Genomic DNA, 25,112 nt, shown 5'->3' on the forward strand with positions numbered 1-25,112 from the left:
CCCAGTGAGCAGCGTAGCCCAGCAACCCACCTATTTAATCCTAGCCTAATCATAGGCTGGGTGGCGGGGTGGAATTAAGTCAAATTAAATCAAACTCAAGTTTAATTACTATTTGACCATATATGAATGCAGCTGAACAAAATAGCGTTCCTCTAGAGCTAAGGTCGAAACGTCTGTACCAAAGGAGATGTGGAGAGTTGCTTCCTTCCACTAGCCTGCAGGTCACCCTTGGCGACAACCCCACCCAGATCAGGGTCACGTGAAAGCCACGGGAGCAGGTGGTCGGTGCTTATCACAAGTCCTGGCTATGTAACCACTGATGCCAGGCAGACAATCTCTGAAGAGTATTGATAATGACTGGGGTCACCCGTCTTGTAAAGACACTGCCCAGAAGAAGGCAATGGCAAACCACTCCTGCAGAAAAATTTTGCCAAGAACAATCATGGTCATGATCGCTCATATCTTACGACAAGGCCCAAGATGGTGATGACGACATCACAGGACAATTTGCAATGACCAATGAATCGAAGCAGCACGTCTTTGGACTGTGGGAGGAAACCCTGTCACCTGGATTGCTGACCAGTGAGGGCAGGGATTGCTGACCAGTGAGGGCAGGGATGGGATAACTTGACAGGTGAATGCATAGCTGAGGAACTGGCTCAAGGGGCAGGGGTTCAGACTCCCAGATCATTGGGATCTCTTCTAGGAAGGGAAGGGTTACAATTGAAAGTGAGGGGGGGGGGGGCAATGTCCAGGTTTGCTAGAGCTGTTGGGAAGGGTTTAATCTAAATTGGCAGGGGGGCTGGGAACCTGAGAGATAGGGCTGAGGATGGGGCAGTTGGCATACAACTAGTTGCAGTGTGTAGTAAGACTGAGAGGAAGGACAAGGCAGATGATAGGGCAAAACTGCAGTCAGTGGGATAATGTGTCGTGCAACACGAGGACAAAATCAAAAAGCGTGACAAATACAGGACTGACGGCGTTATATCCGAATACACACACAGTATACAGAATAAAGTAGATGATCTTGTGGCACAGTTAGAAGCTGTCATGTATGACGTTGTGGGTATCTTTGAACTGTGGCTGAAAGAAGATTATAGCTGGGAGCTTAACATCCAAGGATACAGATTGTATTATTGCCAGGCAGGTAGGCAGAGGGGTTGGATGGCTCTGCTGGTTAAAAAATGAAACCAAATCCTTAGAAAGAGGTAACATGGGATCAGGAGATGTAGAATCCTTGTGAATAGATTTAAGAAACTGCAAGGGTGAAAAGAACCATGTTCGGAGTTATATCCAGGCCTCTGAACAGTAGCCAGGATGTGGGCTACAAACTACAAACACATGTCAAAAGGGCCATAGTCATGGTGGATTTCAATATGCAGGTAGTTTGGGAAAGTCATGTTGGTGCTGGATCCCAAGAGAGAATTTGTAGAATGCCTACGAGATGACTTTTTAGAGCAGCTTGTGGTTGGGCCCACTAGCAAAAAGGCTATTCTGGAGACTATAGGACACAGGAGCACAATTAGGCCATTTGACCCATCGAGACCGCTCCGCCATTCAATCATGGCTGATCCCTTTTACCCCTCCTCAGCCCCTCTCCCCAACCTTCTCCCTTTGACCTTCTGGCCTTTGATGCCGTGGCCACCAAGAACCCATCAATCTCTGCCTTAAATACACCCAAACCAGGCCTCCAAAGCTACCCGTGGTAACAAATTCCACAAATTCACCACCCTCTTGCTAAAGAAATTTCTCTGCATCCCTGTTTTAAGTGGATGCCTCTCTATCCTGAGTCTGCGCCCTCTTGTCCTAGACTCCCCCACCATGGGAAACATCCTTTCCACATCTCCTCTGTATAAGCCTTTCAACATTTGAAAGGTTTCAATGAGATCTCCCTGATCCTTCTAAACTCCAGCAAGTACAGGCCAGAGCCATCAAACATTCCTCATATGATAGCCTTTTTATTCCCAGAATCATCCTAGTGAGCCTCCTCTGAACCCTCTCCAATGCCAGCACATCTTTTCTTAGATAAGAAGTCCAAAACTGTTCGCAATACTCAAGATGCGGCTTATAAAGCCTCAGCATCACATCCTTGCTCTTGTATTCTAGACCTCTTGAAATGAATGCTAACCTGCCATTTGCCTTCCTCACCGCTGACTCAACCTGTAAATTAATCTTTAGGATGTTCTACTCAAGAACTCCCAAGTCCCTTTGCATCTCAGATTTTTGGATTTTCTCCCCATTTAGAAAACCGTCTGCATGTTTATTTCTACTACTAAAGTGCATGACCATGCATTTTCCAACATTGTATTTCATTTGCCACTTTCTTGCCCATTCTCCTGTCCAAGTCTTTCTGCAACTTTCCTGTTTTCTCAACACCAATTTTCATCTCGTCTGCAAACCTGGCAACAAAGCCATCTATTCCATCATCTGAATCATTGACATAGGGCATAAAAAGAAGCGGTCCCAACACCGACCAAACACCGAGGTGGGGGCATGGCACTGCTGATCAGAGATAGTGTCACAGCTACAGAAAATGAGGAAGTCATGGAGGAATTGTCTACTGAGTCTCTGTGGGTGGAAGTTAGAAACAGGAAGGGGTCAATAATTCTACTGGGTGTTTTTTAACAGATCACCCAATAATAACAGGGACATTGAGGAGCAGATAGGGAGACAGATTCTAGCAAGGTGTAGTAACAGGGTTATCGTGGTGGGAGATTTTAATTTTCCAAATATTGATTTGCATCTCTCTACAGCAAGGGGTCTAGGTGGGGTGGAGTACCTTAAGTGTGTTCAGGAAGATTCCTGATACGATATCGCTTGCAGATAAGCCTGCAAGAGAAGAGGCTGTAATTGATCTGGTATTGGGAAATGAACCTGTCAGATGTCAGGTCTCTCAGTGGGAGAGCATTTTGGAGATAGATCACAGTTCTATCTCCTTTACCATAGCATTGGAAAGGGATAGGAACAGACAAGTTAGGAAAGCCTTTAATTGGAGTAAGAGGAAATATGAAGCTATCAGCAGGAACTTGGAAGCATAAATTCGGACAGATGTTCTCAGGGAATTGTACGGCAGATATGTGATGAATGTTCAGGGGATATTTGCATGGCATTCTGCATAGGTATGTTCCAATGAGACAGGGAAAGGATAGTAGGGTACAGGATCATGGTGTATAAAGGCCATTGAAAATCTAGTCAAGAAGAGAAGCTTGCGAAAGGAGCTTAACAATGAAATTACGAGAGTCAGAAGGAGTCATTAGAAGGCCTTGGCGAGCAGGGTTAAGGAAAACTCAAAAGGCATCCTACAAGTATGTGAATAACAAGAGGATAAGATGTAAGAGAATAGGACTAATCAAGTGTGACAGTGGAAAAGTATGTAGAAACCAGAGAAGATAGCAGAGGTACTTAATGAGTACTTTGCTTCAGTATTCACTACGGAAAATGATATTGGCGATTGTAGGGATGACGTACAGTGGATTGAAAAGCTTGAGCATACATATAGTAAGAAAGAAGATGTGCTGGAACTTTTGGAAGGCATCAAATAGGATAAGTCACCAGGAACTGACAAGATGTACTCCAGGCTACTGTGGGAAGTGAGGGAGGAGATTGCTGAGCCTCTGACAATGATCTTTGCATCATCAATGGGGACAGGAGAGGTTCCGGAGGATTGGAGGGTTCCAGATGTTGTTCCCTTATTCAAGAACAGGAGTAGAGATAGCCCAGGAATTTATAGACAAGTGCATCTTACTTCAGTGGTTGGTAAGTTGACTGAAGGATCCTGAGAGGCAGAATTTATGAACATTTGGAGAGGCATAATATGATTAGGAATAGTCAGCGTGGCTTTGTCAAAAGCAGGTCGTGCCTTACAAGCCTGATTGAATTTTTTGAGGATGTGACTAAACACGTTGATGATGGTAGAGCAGTAGATGTAGTGTAAATGGATTTTAGCAAGGCATTTGGTAAGGTACCCCATGCAAGGCTTATTGAGAAAGTAAGGAGGCATGGGATCCAAGGGGACATTGCTTTGTGGATCCAGAACTGGCTTGCCCACAGAAGGCAAAGAGTGGTTGTAGACAGGTCATATGGGTAACCTTAGGTAATTTCTAAGTAAGTACATGTTCAGCACAGCATTGTGGGCTAAAGGGCCTGTATTATGCTGTAAGTTTTCTGTTTCTATGTTTCACTACAGAACACCACTAGTCACTGGTAGCCAACCAGAAAAGAATCCGTTTACCCCCACTTACTGCCTCCTACGAATCAACCAATGCTCTAACCATGCCAGTAACCTTCCGGTAACACCACGGGCTCTTAACTTGGTAAGCAGCCACCTTGTCAAAGGCCTTCTGCAAATCCAAATATATAACATTCACTGCATACCCTTTATCTATTCTACTTGCAATCTCCTCAAAGAATACCAATAAGAGGCAGAAGAAAGGGACTGATAGAGCTGATAACAGTGGTTGGGAAGATCTTGGAGTTCATTGTGAAGGATGAGGTCTCAGGATACTTGGAAAAAGCCAGTCAGCATGCCTTCCTTAAGGGAAAATCTTGCCTGACAAATCCGTTGGAATTCTTTAAGAAAATAAGAAGCAGGATAGACAAAGGAGAATCAGTTGATGTCGTGTACTTGGACTTTCAGAAGGCCTTTGACAAGGTGCCGCACATGAGGCTGCTGAATGAGCTAAGAGCCCAGGGCATCACAAGGAAGATTCTAGCATGGATAGGTCAGTAGCTGTTTTCAGGGGGCAAAGAGTGGGAATAAAGGAAGCCTTCTCTGATTGGTGCCGGTGACTAGTGGTGTTCCACCAGGGTTAGGACTGCTTCTTTTTATGTTAAATGTCAATCATTTCAATGATGGAATTGATAGATTTATGGCCAAGTTTTCAGATGATATGAAGATAGGTGGAGGGGCAGGTAGTGTTGAGGAAGCGGGGAGGCTTTAGGGAAGTGGCAGGTGGATAACAGTGTTGGGAAATATATGGCCATGCACTTTGGTAGATGGAACCAAAGCACAGACTAGTTTCTAAATTGCCAGAAAATTCAAAGTCTGAGGTGCAAAGGGACTTGGAAGTCCTTGTGCAGGATTCCCTGAAGGTTAACTTGGAGGTTGAACTGACGGTGAGGAAGGCAGACGCAATGTTAGCATTCATTTCGAGAGGACTAGAATGCAAAAGCAAGGACCTAATAGCGAGTCCTCACTGGGAGTATTGTGAGCAGGTTTGGGCTCCTTATCTAAGAAAGGATGTGCTGACATTGGAGAGGGTCTAGAGGATGTTCGTGAGAATGATTTTGGGAAAGAAGGCAGGAGAATGGGATTGAGAGAGATAATAAATCAGCCATGTTGGAATGGCGGATCAGACTCAATTTGCCGAATGGCCCATTTCTGCTCCTATCTCTTCTGGTCTTATGGTTAATATTTCATACAGGGACAACAAGCAAAATAGAGTGAAGTCAGGGAGCACTGACTTGGCAGCAGTTTGGAGCTGTCTTCACTCAGCAGATGTTAACTAATGCTGGAACTCTTGGTAATTCTAAGTCTGACAATCAAGTGCATCAAGGGACATGAAACACATCACAGAACAGCTAAGGTTCCAGAGGTTCAATAGCCTCCTTTCTCTACCCAAGTTGCTAAAAACTGGCAGTTATACCTTGGTTCCTTAGGTTGTTATGGCCAGGGATGGTCACTGGGATAAGTTCCCCACTGACGGTCACTGGGACAAGCTCCCACTACCTATTAAATGCTTCCAATGGTGTGCGTCTCAAATAGCCTCTGACAACCAAGTCCAGCTCCTGGCATTCACATGTGGCTCAGCTACTAAGCCAGGTGGAACCATTTCTACTGACAGGAGAAGGGGCATAGGTGGGCTACTGGTACCTTAAAACCAGTCGCTTCAGATAGATGGGGCTTGTCGGCCATGGTTGGCAGCTCATCTAGAAGGAAAACTCTGATCTCAAACTTTTGCTGTCAGATCCAATCTCTTGCCCTCTCCTCACGCCCCTTCATGCCTGACCAATCAAGAATCTATCAGTCTCTGCCTTAAATATACCAAGTCTGTATGTATGCCCATGATGCACCATCAATAACTCTCTGAGACGTGAGGCGAGATATCGGCTTCTATTGACTGAATTGACCACCACGTTACATCCTGGAGACTGAGAGTCAGGGCTCAGGCCCCAATCGCCTTTATACCGGGGTCAGTGGGAGGAGCCACAGGAGCAGTCAGCCGGGGGGGGGGGGGGGGGGGGGGGGGGGGGGGGCGAGTCCAGACAGGTGTATGTAGTTCACCACAGCCCATGACAAGGATTCTAGAGATTCACCATTCTCTGGCTAAAGAAACTGACTATTGTAACATTACCCTTTTGGCACGCATTTTCTATCTCCCAATTGTAATTTGTAAACCACATCCTTACTACTATTTGGGGATCTGTATACAAGCCCCGCCAGGGCCTTTTTACCCTTGCAGGTCCTTAGTTCTATCCACAATTATTCAACACCTTCCAACCATATGTCACCTCTTTCTTATGCTTTGATTTCATTTTTTAACCAACAGAGCAACACCACCGCTTCTGCCTTCCTGTCTGTCCTTTTGATACAATGGACATTCTTGGACATTATGCTCCCGACTACAATCTTTCAGCCATGATTCAGTGATGCCTACAATGTCATACATGCCGATCTGTAACTCTGCTACGTCCATCTACCTTACTCCGTATACTGCGTGCATTCAAATATAACACCTGCAGTCCCCATTTTGTCCACCTCTGTACACTGCAACTCATCCTGTTGACTGCAACTTTGTCCTGTTATCAGCCTCTCCTTGATAGGAGTCGCACTTACACATTGGCTCTGTTTGTAACCCAACTGCCATATCTCAGCACTATCAGTCCTTTTCCCTTTCCCCAACCAAATTAGTTTAAACCCACCCAAGCAACCCTAGCCAACCTGCCTGCACGGATATTGGACCCCCTCTGGTTCAGGTGTAACCTGTTCCTTTTGTACAGGTCGTTCTTTCCCCAGAAGGGATCCCAATGGGGTCCATAAATCTGAACCCCTGCCCCCTGCACTAGTCCCTTGGCCACGTATTCACCTGCCAGAGCACCCTATTCTTACCCTCACTGGCACGTGGCACTGGCAGCAATCCTGAGATTACTATCCTGGAGGTCCTGTCTCTCAGCTTTCTACCAAGCTCCCCAAAATCTTCCTTCAGGACCTCCTCACCTTGCCTCCCTTTGGGTTTATCAGATGCTGGAGAGGGGGAGCCCTGCTGCTTGGGCTGGGCCACAGCCTGCTTTCCATATTGTACTGCCCAGGCTTGTGCATCTAGGCAGCTAGATGCAACATCCATGGTCAACCCAGACCAACGGAGGCTTCACCTGGTCCCTTTCAATGAAATGTTTACTTCAAGCGAGTGCAAGATTATTTTTAATTTTTAAAACATTATTCAGAAATACAGCTTGTGACAGGTCCTTTCCGGCCTTTGAGCTGCGCCAACCGGCAACCCCCCAACTTAATCCTAGCCTAGTTATAGAATAATTAACCTACTAACCCGTAGGTCTTTGGACTGTCGGGGGGAAACCGGTGCACACGGAGGAAACCCACGGGGAGAATGTACTGTAAAGCGTCGTGTTAACCACTACCCCACCGTACCACTCTATTTTATCCGCTTATCAGATCTCCCCTCAATTCCCAATGCAACAAAGAAAGCAACAGTAGAGCAGTCTTAAATGCCCCGTATATATCTGTACAGTGAGTTCAAAGCGCCCATGCTCCCTGTGTGTAAAAAAAAATCTTATCTCTGAGATCTCCCCCATACTTTCCTCCAATCACATTAAAATTATGGCCCCCGACGATATCCCCCATGGACAAGCCCCCCAGCCTGTCCCAGTCCCTACCTGAGGTCGCTTCCAGCTTGACACAGCGAGGTTGAAGCGAGAAGCTCGTCCCGGGCCGTGCAGGGACGAGTTGTCGGCGGGGAAGTGCGGGTCCTCGAAGAGCCCGGCTCCGGGACGAGGCTGGGGAGGTTTCGGGGCCGCGGGGTTGTGCTGGCAGTTTGCATTCCTCAACAGCACCGAGCTGTTGTCGTAGAAGCCCGGCCTCCGATCGCCACCGCTCCAGGGCACCGGGTACATGGTGGAAGTAAAACCGCTGCCTTCTTCATACAGGAAGAGGGAAGTGACCCAGAGGACCAACGTCATGGAGCGGGTGGGGCAACCTCGTCCAAGGCACCCAGTCCCAAACCAGAACGAGCGGACATTCCCGGACAAAAGTCTAGATCGGAGAATGCTGGTCAGTCGGCCCATCGCCCCTGTGTCACCCCTTTAAGGAAAAATATCCAGTTGCTCCCAGTTTCTGCTCGTGTTATTATTTCTCTTACAACGGCGCACCCATTTTTTTTAAAAAAAAAGTTACAACAGAAATTCTTTAAAAAGTCAATACATTCCAGTAATTCTCCAAAAGGACGGTTGGTTTCGGCACAGTAGTTCAGCACAACGCTTTACAGATTGCAGGCGACCCCGATCCAATTCGTGCCGCTATTTGAACGTTTCCTCCCGAGACCGCGTTGGTTCCGTCCCGCTGTCCGAAGGTTGGCAGGTTAAATGGTCATTGTAAATTGTCCAGTGATTAGGCCAGGATTAAATCGGTGGGTCGCTGGGCACCCCAAGGGCAGGAAGAACAAAATAAACAGAGGGGGCTACAAGCTTGTTTTGGGGTTTGGAGGCTTGTGTGCCTCAATGACCTGGAGAGCTGTGCTGGCTGGAGTAGGGTCACCCAGCCAAACAGGTCAAAGGGTAAAAAGAGTGGCCAGCGGTCTTCCAGGTTCGGGGTTCAGCTCTGGGCTAACCAGTCTGACTGGTCAAAAAATTGTTACGGAAACAGCAATGGGAAAAATCCTTCTGCATCTGAGTGTGACGGTATGAACAGACGGGAGAACCTTCATTGCTCCCCTAAACGCCAGCCGGGTATCGGGGCAGTAAGTACCTTCCAATAGTGATAATAGTTACTCCATTTCTCGCATTATCTTCCCCTTCAGTCTGTGTTCAGTGTTTGTAAATTAACACCGGACTCGCCACTCCCCCCACCCCCCCCCCCCCCCGGCGCCCAGAAAAATACACAACTCTCTGCAGGATATGAAACTTTTCAGGTGCTGTTATTCTTTAGAGCAGTAGATTCGTTTTATTGTTCATCACATCTACATCAAAACGTGCGGCCTGGTGTTTCGATATCGGCAGGTGTGCCTCCGGGGTGGGGCCCTGCGGACGACCCGGGTCCCCGCTGATGCCACCGCCCGAAGCGTCGCGGAACATCGGGACTGCAGGCGGTGTGTGCTGCTGTCGGAGGGCCCCTGCACTCGAGCCTGCCGGAGGACACCGAAACGGCGAGCTGCCGGTCTCCTGCTCTCGTTTGTGGCGGGAACAATATCCAGTATATCGAGAGAAGTGCTGGGTTATGGACCCAGTTCAAGGTCTCTGGGGCTTTGTTATTGCATGTCTAGTGTGGGGGTGGGTTGATGCCTTTGCTGCTTTTGGTTTGTGGGAGGGAGAGGGGGACTGTGGAGTTCTGACGTTACCTGTCATTAATTCTTAGGGTTTTTCTTCCTCATTTTGTGGAAGTCTGTGAAGAGTAAGAGTTGCAGGGTGCATACAATATAGTCTGATCTGATATTAAATGGGTCATTCGTGTCAAATCGTCAAGGTTTGTGCTGGGGCAGCCGATGCTTCTGGCGCCAACCCGACCGTACACCTTCGGAATGTGGGAGGAAACTGGAGCATCAGGAAGAAGCCCACACAGGCACGTGGAATACATAGAACAGTACAGCACCGAACAGACTCTCTGACCCACAACACTGTGCTGAGCCAGGTAAAAAGTAAGTTTAAAAATGTCCTACCTACACAATATCCATATCCCTCCATCTTCCTCATATTAATGTGCCGATCTAAACCTCTTTTAAGTCTCTAATGTATTTGCCTCTACCGTCACACCAGGCAGTGTATTCCAGGCATCCACCACTCCCAGAGTAAAAACAAAACTTACCCCCCACATCCCCTTTAAAACTACCCACTCTCACCATCAATGCATGCCCTCTGTATCAGTTATCTCTTTGTCAACAGTGGCAGGAATTGAACAACTATCTCAGATCATTGCTGTTGTAATAGCTTTACACTACATTATAGTGATACTCCAAATAATAAGTTAAATCAGTGGTTCTGAACCTTTTTTATGCCGTTTACTGAGGGGTCTGTGGACCCCAGGTTGGGAACCCCTGAGATAAATGACTCTTTTCCCCTAGGTCTCCACTGGAGATATAAATAACATTGAACACATTTTTCTAAAAGCGTTGCTTCCTCAGATATTTTTGTTGTTTATGATTGACCACTTGAAGCGGAATGAAAATATTTCAGACTACTTGTATCACATAGGAATTTGGAGAAACAAGAAACTTAACTTCCATTAAATGTGTCTAATTGCATAATGGTGCTGACGCTTTGCAATAGTTCAACTATAAATATTTTGCTGATGACTTTCATTTGTACTCAGTGTCTGAGGCTTCTCACTTAAGTGTCCAACAATAATCAGCCAGTATTGATGGATTCCAGTTGTCCTGATACCATTTCTCCATGACTGCAATGTCCTGGTGAAACCTTTCACCATGCTCGTCACTGACAGCACTAAAGTTTGCTGGGAAGGAAGTCCAAATAGGAATGCAGAAGATGAATCTTCAGTGACATGTTGCACTTTATAGTTTTGTATGCTTGAAGCATGTCATTAACCAGCCAAATATAGTTTGATGCTCTGTAGTTGCCAAGAAAATATTCAACGTCCTTGAATGCCTTCCTTGCGATTTTCTCTGGTCCCTCTAGAAGTTCTTCAAATTGCCTGTCGTTGATGGCATGTTTGATCTGTGGACCAACAAAATGCCTTACTTTCCTAGCATCAACTATTCTGACTTGATTTATGAATTGAAATAACAAAGTAGGCATTTTTAAAAAAATGGTGCATGGGTTAGGGAAATTTCATGGTGCTTTTCATGATGAATAGCCCAAAATCAATAAGATGCTCCCAAAAGTATTCAGGAAACAAAATCTTTGTTGTCCAGTGTAATCCCTTTTGCTGTTAATCTGCAGGCAAATAACATTGATTGGACAGTTGTAGTTGGTGAGCAAACTGCTTGCTATGATTTCCACCCCCCCCCCCCCCCCCAGCAAACACTACTTGTTCTGATATCATTGAGACTAGACAATAGTTGGTTTCTTCTGCTGTTAAACAATTTTTACTGAACCTGTAATTAATATCTACTGGAAGTCATAAAATTAATTCCCATAGTGTGGTTGTCATTGACGAAGCTGGCAATTACCTTGAGAATGCAGACATCGGGCAGCTTCCTCAATTGAATACAACTGCTGCCGTGCTGTTGTGAAGAGTTCCAGCATTGAGATTTATACAGTGAAGTGCACTGTTTGTTAACACAATGTAAGAATATGCTGGGGGCAGGTGTCTACAAGTGTCTCTACACATTCTGGTACCGACATAGCATGCCCACCATGTTGAGCAGAACACACACAACAGCAGAACAAGCCCTGTTCCTCCTCATCCCCTGTGGATGAATGCTGTGAGCTCAGTTAGTTAAGCCCATCACCCCAACTGGGGTATATGCTGCCCGCAGCAGCTCACCCAATTCCTCTGCACCAGGCCTGTCTTTAATGGTCTCTTAAATGTCTACCAACTAGTGGAGACCCAAGTACACATAGATCTTGACAGTCCTCAGGTGTAGCCCATTTTCAAAGGTGTTATCACTAGGAGAGGAAGTGCCTTTTGAGCTTCTGTTGTTGTTTCTGTAGCTCTGGGTTTGTACGGGATGGGGTTGCTAGCCCCAAGCACAACCCTCTTCTTTTAGCAGCCGGACTCAAGACCCTCCATGGCAGAGTTGCCCAGTTAAGCATCGAACTACTAGTGACCATCATAACCTTCCTTCCACCCTCCCCCGCACCAAGTAATGTGTTTGAAGGTTAGAGGAGATGGTTAAAATTGGCATGGAATTTAACAGGCCAGGCAGCATTTACGGGAAAGAGCAAAATTGATGATCTGGCCTGAGACCCTTCAGCAGGAGAAAAAGATGAATGAGATACAGGGCTGGAGAAGGGGGAATCTAATAGGAGAGGATAGAGGCAATGGAAGAAAGTAAAAGTGGTAGGACGAGAGGGAGGTGATGGGCAGGCAAAGTGAGAGGGAACTGGGGAATAGGGAAGGGGGGGCACTACTGGAAGTTCAAGAAATTGATGTTCATGCCATCAGGTTGGAGGCTAACCCAGCAGAATACAAGGTGCTGCTCCTCTGACCTGTGTGGCCTCATCACAACAGTACAGGAGGCTAAGGATGGACATGTCTGAATGGGAAGTGAAATTAAAATGGGTGATTTTTCTCTTGTTTGTACTTGGATTTCCAGCATCTGCAGATTTTCTCTTTGTGGTTATAATCCTTTTTGTGTGAGGGGCAGGGGAGTGGGAGAAAGATGCAAGAGACTAGAAATAGTGTTTGAAGAACAAATCAATAAACACAGCAAGTCATTCAGGAGACACGACAGAATACCACTGGACACCTTCAGCTGACAATTAATTCCAACCAGACAATGTAAGCGATTTCAACTTTATTGTCAATAATGTATTATAGAAAGCATTATTTGGTCTGAAAACGAAACTGAGACACTTCAGGGTTTCACTGTGATGAAGCCATGATACTTGCCACACCTGGAAAGCAGAGAATTGCACACATCAACATCATCATGATTACAAATTAGAACTTGAAAAAAATACATGCACCTTTAAAAGACTATCGGCCACTTTCACGTGGGCCACATTTTACTCACTGTCAAAATCTATCTTCTCCACAATATTCTTAGGTTTGATACTTTCTTCTTGGTTGCAAATGAAGATTTTATCAGGCTCTGACTCTGTCCACCCATACTTGCTCATCCAAGCTTGCAACTGGGAATCTGAAGAAGATATTTGGAGAGGTTACGAAGCTTGTAAACGGATCACTGATTATTCATGATGAAATCTGTGGCTCTTTCCAATCCACACTAAAAGTTCAAAGCCAATTTTATAATGAAAGTACATACGTCACTATATTTAACCATGAGACTAATTTCCTTGTGGGCATACTTGGCAATCTAAAAGGGGATCAATGAAAGAGCAACCAAAGTGCAGAAGACAAAAAACGGCAAATATAAATAAATAGCAATAAATAATCAGAACATGAGAGAGAGTCCTTAAAGCGAGATCACTGGTTGTGGGAACATTTCAATGATGGGGCAAGTGCATGAAGATATTCCCTTTTGTTTAAGAGCCTGATTGTTAAAAGGCTGTAACTGTTCTTGAACCTGGTAATGTGAGTCCTGAGACTCTTGTACCAGCTTGCTGACGAGAGCCCAGCCTGGGTGGTGGTCTCTGATGATGGATGCTGCTTTCCTACGACAACAGCACTTTATGTAGATATGCTCGATAGTTCGGAGGGTTTTACCTGTGATGTGTTGGGCCAAATCCACTACCTTTTGAAGGATTTTCCATTCAAAGACAGTTTCTATACCAGGCTGTGATGCAGCCAGTCAATATGCTGTCCATGACACATCTATAGAGGTTTGTCAAAGTGTTAGATGTCATGCTGAATCTCCAGACTTCTAAGGAGGTAGAGGCACTGTCATGCTTTCTTTGCATTTGCAATGTTGTACTGGGTCCAGGACAGGTTCTCTGAAATAGTATCACTCAGGAACTTGAAGTGGTGACCCTCTGCATCTCTGACCCTCTCCTGAAATGTACAGCAATGCTGTACTAATGATGTAGATTCATTCTCCATTGACGCAGCCGTGACCCAAAGGAGAGGGGCTCAATAAAGGTCCCCAGCAAAGGGCTTTAATGGTCTCTTAAATGTCTACCAACTAGTGGAGACCCAAGTACAAACAGACCTTGACATCCTGAACATGAGATTCTGCAAATCCATAGTAACACAAAGTGCTGGAGAAGTCAGCCAGCATCCATGGAGAGGAATCCTGATGAAGGGTCTCGGCCCAAAACGTCGACTGCTTAATGTGTTAAGTGAGATCTTGGTATCGGTTATTAAAAAGGCACCAGAAGACCTTGTGGTATATAACTGCACGATGGCAGATCAGCATTACCAAGTCCAGGAGTTAATGGCATTATCTGCGTTGAGTTCAGATGATTTCAGGTTGGGTTGTGGATAAGCTCTGCCTGAAGAGCTTGGCAAAAGGAAAACTCCCCTCACTCCAAACTGCTACATCGATCAGGGAGTCCGTACTCTGAAAGTTCAAGTGACTTGATAGAGGTATACAGGATGATAAGAATAGGACGAGCCAGAGCCTTTTTCCCGGGGGGGGGGGGGGGGGGGGGGAAATGGCTAACACAAAGGGGCATAATTTTAAGGTGCTTGGAGAAAAGTAGAGGGGGGATATTAGCAGTAGGTTTTTAAAGTTGGTTGGGTGGGTGTATGGAATGTGCTGCCAGGGGTGGTGGTAGAGACAGATAAAACATTAAGGACATTTAAGTAGCTCCAAGACAGACACATGGATGATTAAAAAAAAAATGAAGGGCTATGTGGGAGGGAAGGGTTAGATTAATCCTGGAGTAGTTTTATATATTGCAGGTTGATGGGACTGTACTATGCTTTAATACTCTATCTAAACCAACATCTTCATCTGGATGTAAGGGAAGATGTTCACCTGAAGGACTAAGATCAAAGGACTGTCCTATATTAAACAGACCTTAAAAAATCATCCTCTGGATGTGGTTTAGTGGAAAGGTAGGGAACGACTCCTCTCTCCCTACTCTGAGAAAGTCAAATGGAATCGAGAGCAAGGCGCCGAGTTACAGCTCTGTGGTGTACATGCAAAGCCACAGGTAGGAGAAAGGAAAGCATATTCCTTACCATCAAAATATACAAGAATCACAAGCTTTAATGCTAATTCATTAATCTCATGATAACTTTTATTAAATTGATATTATTCTGTTGGGTGGCAGGGTGGAAATATGTCTCTACTACAACAGGTGTAAACTCCAAGAGGACCACAGCTTTGTTGTGTTTGGAGCCTTGCAGAGCCGTGTTGGCTGGAGTCAGGGCTTTGCTTTGACTCTTGGTAGGGTCACCCATGCCAAACAGGTCAAGGGTTAGAGGCCAGATTAGAAATGGTCCTCCAGGTTTGGGGGTTCAGCTTAGGGCCAACAACCTTGACTGGTTAAACAAACACAAAACAGCAATGAAGAATGCTCTTACATCTGAGTGAGACTGTATTCCCAAGTCTCCACCCAGGACTTCAGGTCACCCTTGGGCACCTGCTCAGTACCCCTGATCAGGACCACATGCAGCGACACGAGCAGCTGGTGGATGGTCGTATGAACAGCTGGTCCTGGTTATGTGACCACTGACACCAGGCAGACAATCTCTGAAGAGTATTGATAATGGCTGGGGGTGGGGAGTCACTCATCTTGTAAAGACACTGCCCAGAAGTCGGCAATGGCAAACCACTTATATAGAAAAATTTGCCAAGAACTATCATGGTCATGGAAAGACCATGTTTGCCCATGTCATACAACTCGGCACGTGACGATGATATTAATCTGATTTTAAAACTCCACTGCCTGAATCATTAGTTTAAGTCTTAAGAATATTTGTCCAGGAATACCCCACACCAGTGATGACAGAGAATTCACATAGTGAAAATCTACCTGTTCACTAGAAACTGGAGAGCATAAACAGAGTCCAAATCAGGCTCACAGTTTGTTATTCTGTGAGCTCAATTTTTTTTCAATAGGAAAGTCGTAGTCTGCTTAACATCACAGAAAGAGGCATCACACAAAGTCAGCCTACAGCAGGGATGCCTGGCCTTTTTATGCCATGGACCTTTACCGTTAACCGAGGGGTCTGTGGACCCCAAGATGGGAACCCCTGATACAGATGTGAGCAGTATACTGAGTGGGGAAGAAGGATTGAAAAGAGTAATATCATATTTGACTCCCACAAGATGAGTGTTTATTTACATTAGAATGGGGGTGGGGAAAGAATCTTACCGAAATCTATGGCATAGTTTGGGTCCCTTATCTAAAAAGATGTGCTGGCATTGATCTAGAGGAAGTTCAGGAGAATGATCCCGAGAATGAAAAAGTTAATGTATAAGGAGGCATTTAATGGCTCTGGGCTTGTGGCCTGTACTTGTGTTTAGAAGGGAAAGGGGGGTGGGGTGGAGAAATCTATTTGAAACCTATTGAATGTTGAAAGGCCTAGAATATTGAAAGACCAAAAAACTGATTGTGGACTTCAGAAAGGACAAGACGAGGGAACACATACCAATCCTGTTAGAGGGATCAGAGGTAGAAAGAGTGAGCAATCTCAAGTTCGTGGGTGTCAACATCTGAGGATCTAGCCCAACATTTCGATGCAGCTACAAGGGCAGCACAACAGTGGCTATATTTCATTTGGAGTTTGAGCAGATTTGGAACGTCACCAAAGGCACTTGCAAATTTCTACCGATGTACCACGGAGAGCAGATAACTGGCTGCATCACTGTCTAGTATGGTGGGGTGGGGGATTGAAATAAGCAGCAGGAAGTTGTAAACTGTCATCTGCATTACGGGCACTAGCCTCCCCAGCATTGAGGACATCTTCAAGGAGCAATGCCTCAAAAAGGGTGCTTCCATTATGAAGGACTCCCAACACCCAGGACATGCCCTCTTCCCATTGCTGCTATCAGGGAGGAGGTACAGAAGCCTGAAGACACACACTCAGTGATTCAGGAACAGCTTCTTCCCCTCTGCCATCCAATTTCTGAATGGACACTGAACCCATGAACACTACCTCACTAGATTTTTTCCCCTCCCTCATTGCACTACCTATTCAACTTCCTTAATATATATTTACAAATACTTGAACTCTAGTTTTTATTATGTATTGCTTTGTACTGCTGCCACATAACAACAAATCTCACAACATAAACCAATGATATTAGACCTGACTTTGAGATAGTGGAGTGTAGGACCAGAGGGCATAGCTTCAGAATAGAAAGATGTCCATTTAGAACAGAGATAAGGAGGGATTTCTTTAGCTATTGGTGATGAGCGGGGGGGGGGGGGGAGTGGGGTTAAATCTGTGGAATTCATTGAAACAGATGGCTGGGTCTTCGGGTAAATTTAGAGCAGAGGATAATTAGTCAGGGCATCAAAGGTTAGAGAGAGAAGTCAGGAGAGGGTCCATAAACCAGCCAAGGTGGAATGGCAGAGCACACTCAACTGGTCGATTCTTGTGTGAACAATGTAAGCTGTAGCAACAGGATCTCTCAGCAGGTCAACAGGAACTCAGTAACCTGGGTTCTTAAATGGAAATCCAGGAGCAAATTATTATCTAACTCAACATTATCATAACAGGCCAAATAATTATACAGGAGGGAAAGGCTAGATTTATTTTGGAATAGTCTTGACTAGAATATAAAAACAAGTACATAATGTTGAGACTTCAGAGTATTATGAGCAGTTTTGGGTTCCTTATCTAAGAAAGGATGTGCTGACTTTGGAGAGAGTTCAAAGAAAATGATTCCAGGATTAGAAGGCTTATCATACATAGAGTGCTTGATGGCTCTGAGCCTGTATTCACTGGAATTCAGAAGAATGAGGAGGATCTCATTGAAACCTATTGAGTATTGAAAGGCCACGATAGAATGGACGCAGAAAGGATATATCCTATGGTGGGGGATTCTAAAACCAGAGGACACAGCCTCTAATTAGAGACAGGTCTACTTAGAACAGAAATGAGGAATTTCTTTAGTCAGAGGGTGGTGAATCTGTGTAATTTGTTGCCACACATTTAAGGCAAAGGTTGATAGATTCCGATTAGTCGGGGCATGAAGGGGAGAAGGGAAATTGGGCTGAGAGGGAAATGGATCAACCATGATGGAATGGTGGAGCAGATTCAATGAGCTGAATAGCCTAATTTTGCTCCTACATCTTACAGTCTTAAATCAGTTGGCACAACATTGTGGGCTGAAGGGTCTGTACTGTGCTATAATGCTCTATGTTCTAAAACCAACAGCCTCGCCTGGACAGAAGGGAAGATGTTCAAAGATTCAAAGTATATTTATTATCAAAAAACAAATAAATTATGCAACCTTAAGATTTGCTTGCTCACAGGTAGCCACCAACACGAAAGAACCCAATTAAAGAAAAAAGAAAAATTAAAGACCAACACCCAATACACAAGAAAAAAAAATCACAAATAATGCAAACAATTGAAGCGAACAACCATCCGACTACTGTCGCATGTTAAACAGTCCTTAAAAATTCATCCTGTGGATGTGGTTTAGTGGAAAGGCAGGATACATCTCCTTCCCCACTCCGAGACAGGCAAATGGAATCAATAGCAAGGAGTCAGTCAAGAGTATCTGGGAGGAAAAAGAAACTGTTTCCTTTTGCCTTCCAGAAAGCACTGATTCACCTTGGAGTGCAGCCTTAAAATTTTTTCGCTCTAGCTGTTAAGGTGTGGGAAAATGATTCAGGAGCACTGAAAGACCACAAGGAGTAGAACAGGAATGAGCAGTTCACAATCCTAGGCTCCTTAGATAGGATAAGTTAATTCAGGACATTAATGTTAGACTGAAACTTTGAGGGGAGGGGTAAAAATGGAGACATTTCTGATACATTTGTAATATATTGCTTTATATTTAAATTTAGTGCTAAAGAACTTATAGTACAGTGCAAAAGTCTTAGGCACATATATAGGTAGGGTGCTAAGACTTGTGTAGTACTACGGAGGGGAAGGAATGGGAAGCACCTGAGAGACATTCTGTATTGATCAATAAACCAATTGTTTGGAAAGAAATGACCTTGCCTAGTATCTCAGTACTGGGGGTGTCTGCACCCCCGCCCCTTGCACTCCTTCTCTGCCATCTGTCCCACAGTCCTCTCGCGGCATTCCACTCTCGCCATTCCCAACATCCTTTGTAAACCACCAGGTATACAAACTCACCCTGCCCCATGTTGACAAGTACTGTAACGTGCAAAATCAGAATCAAGTTTAACATCACCGATATATGTTGTGAACTTTGTTGATTTTGTGCTGCAGTACAATGCAATACATGATAACTATAGGAAAAAAAAGTCCAAAAATAGAAATAGAGAATTTGTGTTTATGGGTTCAATATCCATTTAGAAATTTGATGGCAGAGGGGAAGAAGCTGTTCCTGAATCTGGTACTGTGCAAAAGTCTTGGGGATCCTAGAGACAGATGCAAAGTACTGTACCGGTGGGGGTTACGGTAGTTTACGACACAATTCCCCCCACCCAACCCCCCAAGTCTGCATTGATTCTTACCTGTCAGGTCTCCTAACATTTCAGCCAGCAGCCACTTATCTATTGTTTGATATGTGATTCCAACCACATGACAGATAACTGCGAAAAGAATTCCCATACATTAGAGCATATCCCTGACAGGACAGTTTCAAGAGTTCCATCCCAGGCAGATTAGTACAGGGCTTCCCAACCTTTATTATGCCATGAACACCTGCCATTCATTGGTAGGCCTGTGGACCCTAGTTTGGGAACCCTTGTCTTAGAGGAAGTACAGAGGAACATCAGTTATTTTGGCCATGTTTTATTTATGCATCAAATTAATACAAAATCATTTATTACAACAGATGATATCTGCTTCTTTTGCCACACTTTAATTTTAAGAAAAATTATGTAATTACCCTCCATGATCCAGATCCTTTCAAGGTGCACTGGAGAGCTCTTGGGCGAAAGCAGCGTAATCCTGTCTTTATTTTTATTTATTCAGAGCAGAATAGTCCCTTTGGGCCACACCACCTAATGATGCCCTGATGTAATCTTGGCCTAATCATAGTACAATTTACAATGACCAATTAACCTACCAACCAGTACATATTTGGACTGTGCGAGAAAACCGGAGAACTGGAGGAAACCCACGCAGTCACGTGGAGAACATTCAAACACCTTGCAGGCAGTGGTGAGAATTGAACCTGGGTCGCCTGAACTGTGAAGTGTTGTGCTAAACCACTATGCTGAGGTGCTGCCCTCAAGCAGCAGGTTCCTTAAGGTTGGTAGAGCCCAGGGATAAGCTCTCACTATCTGTTAAATGTTCCCAATGGCATGCGTCTCAAGTAGCCTCTGACAACCAAGTCCAGCTCCTGGCCTTCACATGTGGCTTAGTGACTAAGCCCACTGGAATAGTTTCTACTGACAGGGGAAGGGGCAAAGGTTACTGGTGCCTTAAAACCAGTTAATTCATGGCTTGTTGGCTCACCAAGGAGAAGGAAAGCTCTGATCTCAAACTTCCACTGCCTTACAGCTATACCCACTTATGGGGAAGGCTTCAGGAGTAAACACCAAGGGGAACATCTGGAGCTGGAGTCCCTATGGCACCCCTACTTTGAGTTCAGTGCTGACTGGCAGTTCCTATGTTGCTGCTGGTGTCAAACTGTATGGGTCTCTTGTCATTCCTTTGGGCTCATCAGACACGTGAAGGGGGGTGCTTGCTACATGGGCAACAGCTTGCTCTCCATATTGTACTGCCCAGGCTTGCATCTCTAAAGAGCTAGGACACAACTTCCAAGGTCGACCTTGACCGACAGAGGACTTATAACAAAAAAATTCACGTACACAGAACTAATGGAAAGTCTGGGCCCAAACTGCCCACCTGATTATTCCTTCTTCATAGATGCTGCCTGACCTACAGAGTTCCTCCAGCATTTTGTGTGTGTTACACTAAACTGATGAGCATTGCCAAGAAACTGGTAGCAAAATGATTATTTGGGTAATGCAGATTGCTGTTAAACCTGAACCAGAGGGCATTGAGCCAAGTATACAGAGCATTGGAATCACCAATCCATCAAATTAGACAAGGCATTGGCTCCCTTTTAACAAAGCAGATGCTGAGAATGGGCAGAGTACAGAGCCATATTTTCCTCTCTTGGGATCACAAGACACAGGAGTAGAATTAGGCCATTTAGCCCATAGAGTCTGCTGTACCATTCAATTCTGGCTGATGTATTATCCCTCTCAAATGCCATTCTTCTTTCTTCTTCTCATAACCTTTGATGCCCTGACTATCAACCTCCTCTTTAAAAATACCCAATGACCTGGCCTCTACAGGCATATGTGGGAATGAATTCTACAGATTCACTGTCCTCTGGCTAAAGAAATTCCTACACATCTCTGCTCTAAAGGGCGGTCCTTGTATTGAGATCCTAGGCTCCCCCACAATTGGAAGCATCTTCTCAACATTCACTTTTTCAATATTCAATAGGTTTCATAAGATCCCCTCCCCCCAGTCTTCTAAACTCAAGTAACTCTGTACAATAACTCTCAGACTGAAGGAATTAAATAGGGTACAAACTTAAAATTCTGGGCTGTTAACACTATGTTTTAGACACTTCTCCACTGCTGTCTGTAAGGATTTTGTACCTTCTTCCCATGACCACATGGCTTTCCTCTGGGTGCTCTGGTTTCCAAAGATGTACTGGTTGGCAGGTTATTGAATAGATCATTGTAAATTGTCCTGTGATTAGGCTAGGGTTAAATTGGGGGTAGTCAGGCAACTTGGCTCGGAAGGCCAGAAGGACCTATTATTATGCATTGTATCTCAATAAACAGACAGACTTTAGATGTATTCTGTTAAATTTAGCCCAGCAGTATCTGTAGACTGTATATGTCTCCTTTAAATTATTCACTTTTCTGAGCTAATCAGAATTCTAGAATTTGTTTTTAAGTGTTAGACACCCTAGATCCTGTATAGTCAGCAACAGAGTGAATTTTTATTCAACAACCTCCAAACATAAATTACTTATTTATAAAACTATCTTTACATTTGTGTATTAATGGAAGTGGGATAAAGCAATATATGCAGCTCATGTTGAATTAGAACATAAGAAATAGGAGCAGGAGTAGGCCATCTGGCCCATCTAGCCTGCTACGCTAGTCAATAAGATCATCACTGATTTGGTCATGGACTCATCTCCACCTAATTGCCTTTTCCACAAAATCATTAATTCTGCTATTACGCAAAAATCTGTCCAACCTTGTCTTAAATATATTTACTGAGGTAGCTTCCACTGCTTGGGCAGAGAATTCCAGACTCACAACTCTGGGAAAAGCAGTTCCTCCTTATCTCTGTCCTAAATCTTGAGACTATGTACCCTTGTTCTAGTCTCACCTACCAAGGGAAACAACTTTCCTGCCTCTATCTTATCTATCCCTTTCATAATACTATGTTTCTATAAGGTCTGCTCTCATTCTTCTGAATTCCAGTGAGTACAGTCCCAGGCAACTCAATTTCTCCTCATAATCTAACCCTCTCATCTCTGAATCAACCTGGTGAACCTCCTCTGCACCACCTCCAAAGCCAGTATATCCTTCCTCAAGTAAGGAGACCAGAACTGTGTGCAGTACACCAGGTGCGGCTTCACCAGTACCCTGTACAGTTGCAACATAACCTCCCTGCCCTTAAATTCAATCCCTCTAGCAATGAAGGCCAACATTCCATTTGTCGTCTTGTTAGCCTGTTGCACCTGCAAACCAATCTTTTGTGATCCATACACAAGCATTCCCAAGTCCCTTTGCATTTTTTTTACTACTTAAATAATCTCTTTCATTTTTCCTTCCATAGTGGATGACCTTGCATTTACTAACATTGTACTCCATCTGACACACCCTTGCCCATTCACTTAACCTATCTATGTCCCTCTGCAGACTCTCTGTATCTTCTGCACAATTTGCTTTTCCAATCAACTTAGTATCATCAGCAAACTTAAAATACACTGCACTCTGTCCCCTCTTCCAGATCATTGATGTATATTGTGAACAGTTGCAGGCCCAGCAGCAACCCCTGCAGCACATCACTCACCACAGATTGCCAATTAGAGTAACACCCATGTATCCCAACTCTCTGCTTTCTATTAGTTAACCAATCCTCTATCTGTGCTAATGCATCATCCCCAACTCTATGCATCCTTATCAATAAGTTTTCTATGTGGCACCTTATCGAATGCCTTCTGGAAATCCAAATAAATAACATTCATCTGTTCCCCTCTATCCACTGCGCTCTTTATATCCTCAAACAGAATCTGCCTTTGCTGAATCCATGCTGCATCTGTCTGACGGATCCATTTCTTTCCAAATGCCTCGCTATTTCCCTCTTTATGGTAGCTTCAAGCATTTTCCTAACTACAGGTGCTAAACTAACTGGCCCATAGTTATCTGCCTTTTGCCTACATCCTGTTTTGAACAGTGGCATGACATTTACCATCTTCCAATCTGCTGGTACCTGCCCAGAGTCCAGAGATTTTTGGCAAATCATCACTAAAGCCTTCACTATAACTTCTGCCATTTCTTTCAGTACCCTGGGATTTGTTCCATTAGGACCAGTGGACTTATCTATCTTCACTCCCACAAGTTTGTTCAGCACTACCTCTTTAGTGATAGCTATTGTATCGAGGTCCTCACCTCCCATTGCATCTATAACCTCTCTCTTTGGCATGTTAGATGTGCCCTGCACCGTGAAGACACAAAATAGTCATTCGAAGCCTCGGCCATTTCCTCATTATTCAATATCAATTCCCCCTTCTCATCCTCCAAAGAACCTACATTCACTTTAGCCACCCTTTTCCGCTTTATATAATTATAGAAACTTTTACTATCCGTTTTTATATTTTGAGCTAGTTTATTTTCCATAATCTAGCTTACCTTTCTTTACTACTTAGTTGTTTTCCCAATCTTTCAGTTTCCCACTACTTTTGGTGACTTTGTATGCACCCTCCATTTGTATGAGAACTTCAATCATACTATGACCACTCTTTCCAAGGTTTCCTAACTACAAGATCATTAATTTTACCTGTCTCATTGCAAAGTACTGGATCTAAGCTAGCACGTTCTCTTGTAGGTTCAGTAACATGCTGTTCAAGAAAGCCATTACAAATTTATTCTATAAAGTCCTCCTCAAGACTACCTTGACCAACTTGATTCACCCAATCTATATGCAAGTTAAAGTCCCCCATGATAACCACTGTTCCATTCTTACATGCCTCAGATATTTGTTTATTGCTTGTGCCACTATAATATTATTATTTGATGGCCGATAGACAACTCCCATCAGTACTTTTCCCCCTTTACTATTCCTAATCTCTACCCAGATGGATTCAACAATCTGCTCCTTAGATGCTATATCGGCCCTCATTATCGCCCTGATCTTATCCTTAATTAAGAGCGCTACTGCACCTCCCTTACCTTCTTGCCTATCCTTCCATATTACCTGATATCCTTGGATATTTAATTCCCAATCCTTCCCACCCTGCAAGCTCATCTCCACTAAATCATACCACTTTGTACTAATTTGTGCAACAAGTTCACAAATTAGGAGTTGAAAACTTCAGAAAGGACACCATGCAACATTTGTGGCTGTCGTTACACTATTACAGCTCGAGGCATCAGAGTTCAGAGTAATCTTTGTTCATCTCTAAAATAGATCTGGTGATAATTTAATTGGAATTTGCAACAGCTTTCTATGCCGCGTGCCCTACATCACACCAGTGCCTACAGTTCAGGACTTCTTGACTGGCATTGTAGTGTAGTAGTTACCATATCACTTTACAATACTAACAATCATGACTGGGTTTCAATTACTCCCGAAGCCCATCACCATCTCCTTTGTCTTACTTATGTTGAGCTGCTGATTCAGTTTGCACCATTTGACCAAATGCTTTCTAAGTCAAGTTTTAGTATTGAAAAAGCAGACATCAATTAAAAATGGTGACTTCCTAAGTAAACAAGTCCAGTGATGATTGTGGATCACAACTCTTCAATAAAGAGTTAAGCTCCCGTGAAGGGCATTGGGATCTTAAAGGAGCCATGCAAATGTCTGCTGCTGTTGTTACACTTGCATAGATATGTTGTTTCACAATATCATCGATAACACAGGCAGTTTACTGGTTTCAAATGGTTCCATTTAATATCAGAGAATGTATACATTATGTAACCTAAATTCTTGCTCTTCGCAGGCATCCAAGAAAAACAGAAGAGTATTTTAAAGAATGAGTGATAGTAAAGACATTAGA

The 25,112-nt window shown here is 44.2% G+C and overlaps 2 protein-coding genes across 12 annotated transcripts in view; both read right to left on the reverse strand.

The window, feature by feature from the left end:
• Positions 1 to 8,313, reverse strand: part of zgc:85932 (uncharacterized protein LOC405875 homolog) — a 118,725-nt gene extending 110,412 nt beyond the window's left edge. For all 11 annotated transcript variants that reach the window (XR_009514860.1, XR_009514859.1, XM_059985039.1 and 8 more), the window contains exon 1: positions 7,891 to 8,313. Coding sequence is in view for 9 of the 11 variants with exons in the window: in XM_059985039.1 (XP_059841022.1) it covers positions 7,891 to 8,298 (408 nt within the window). In the remaining 2 variants the exon portion in view is untranslated. The remainder of the gene's footprint in view (positions 1 to 7,890) is intronic.
• Positions 8,314 to 12,626: 4,313 nt separating this feature from the next.
• Positions 12,627 to 25,112, reverse strand: part of eif3k (eukaryotic translation initiation factor 3, subunit K) — a 41,457-nt gene continuing 28,971 nt past the window's right edge. Inside the window, exons 6-8 of the mRNA XM_059985049.1 lie at positions 19,360 to 19,437; positions 12,861 to 12,986; positions 12,627 to 12,741 (exon numbers count right to left, since the gene is read on the reverse strand). Coding sequence (XP_059841032.1) covers positions 12,710 to 12,741; positions 12,861 to 12,986; positions 19,360 to 19,437 — 236 coding nt within the window. The 3' untranslated portion in view covers positions 12,627 to 12,709. The remainder of the gene's footprint in view (positions 12,742 to 12,860; positions 12,987 to 19,359; positions 19,438 to 25,112) is intronic.

This window comes from Hypanus sabinus, chromosome 11 (genome assembly GCF_030144855.1).
Source record: "Hypanus sabinus isolate sHypSab1 chromosome 11, sHypSab1.hap1, whole genome shotgun sequence".
Taxonomy (NCBI): Eukaryota; Metazoa; Chordata; class Chondrichthyes; order Myliobatiformes; family Dasyatidae; genus Hypanus; species Hypanus sabinus.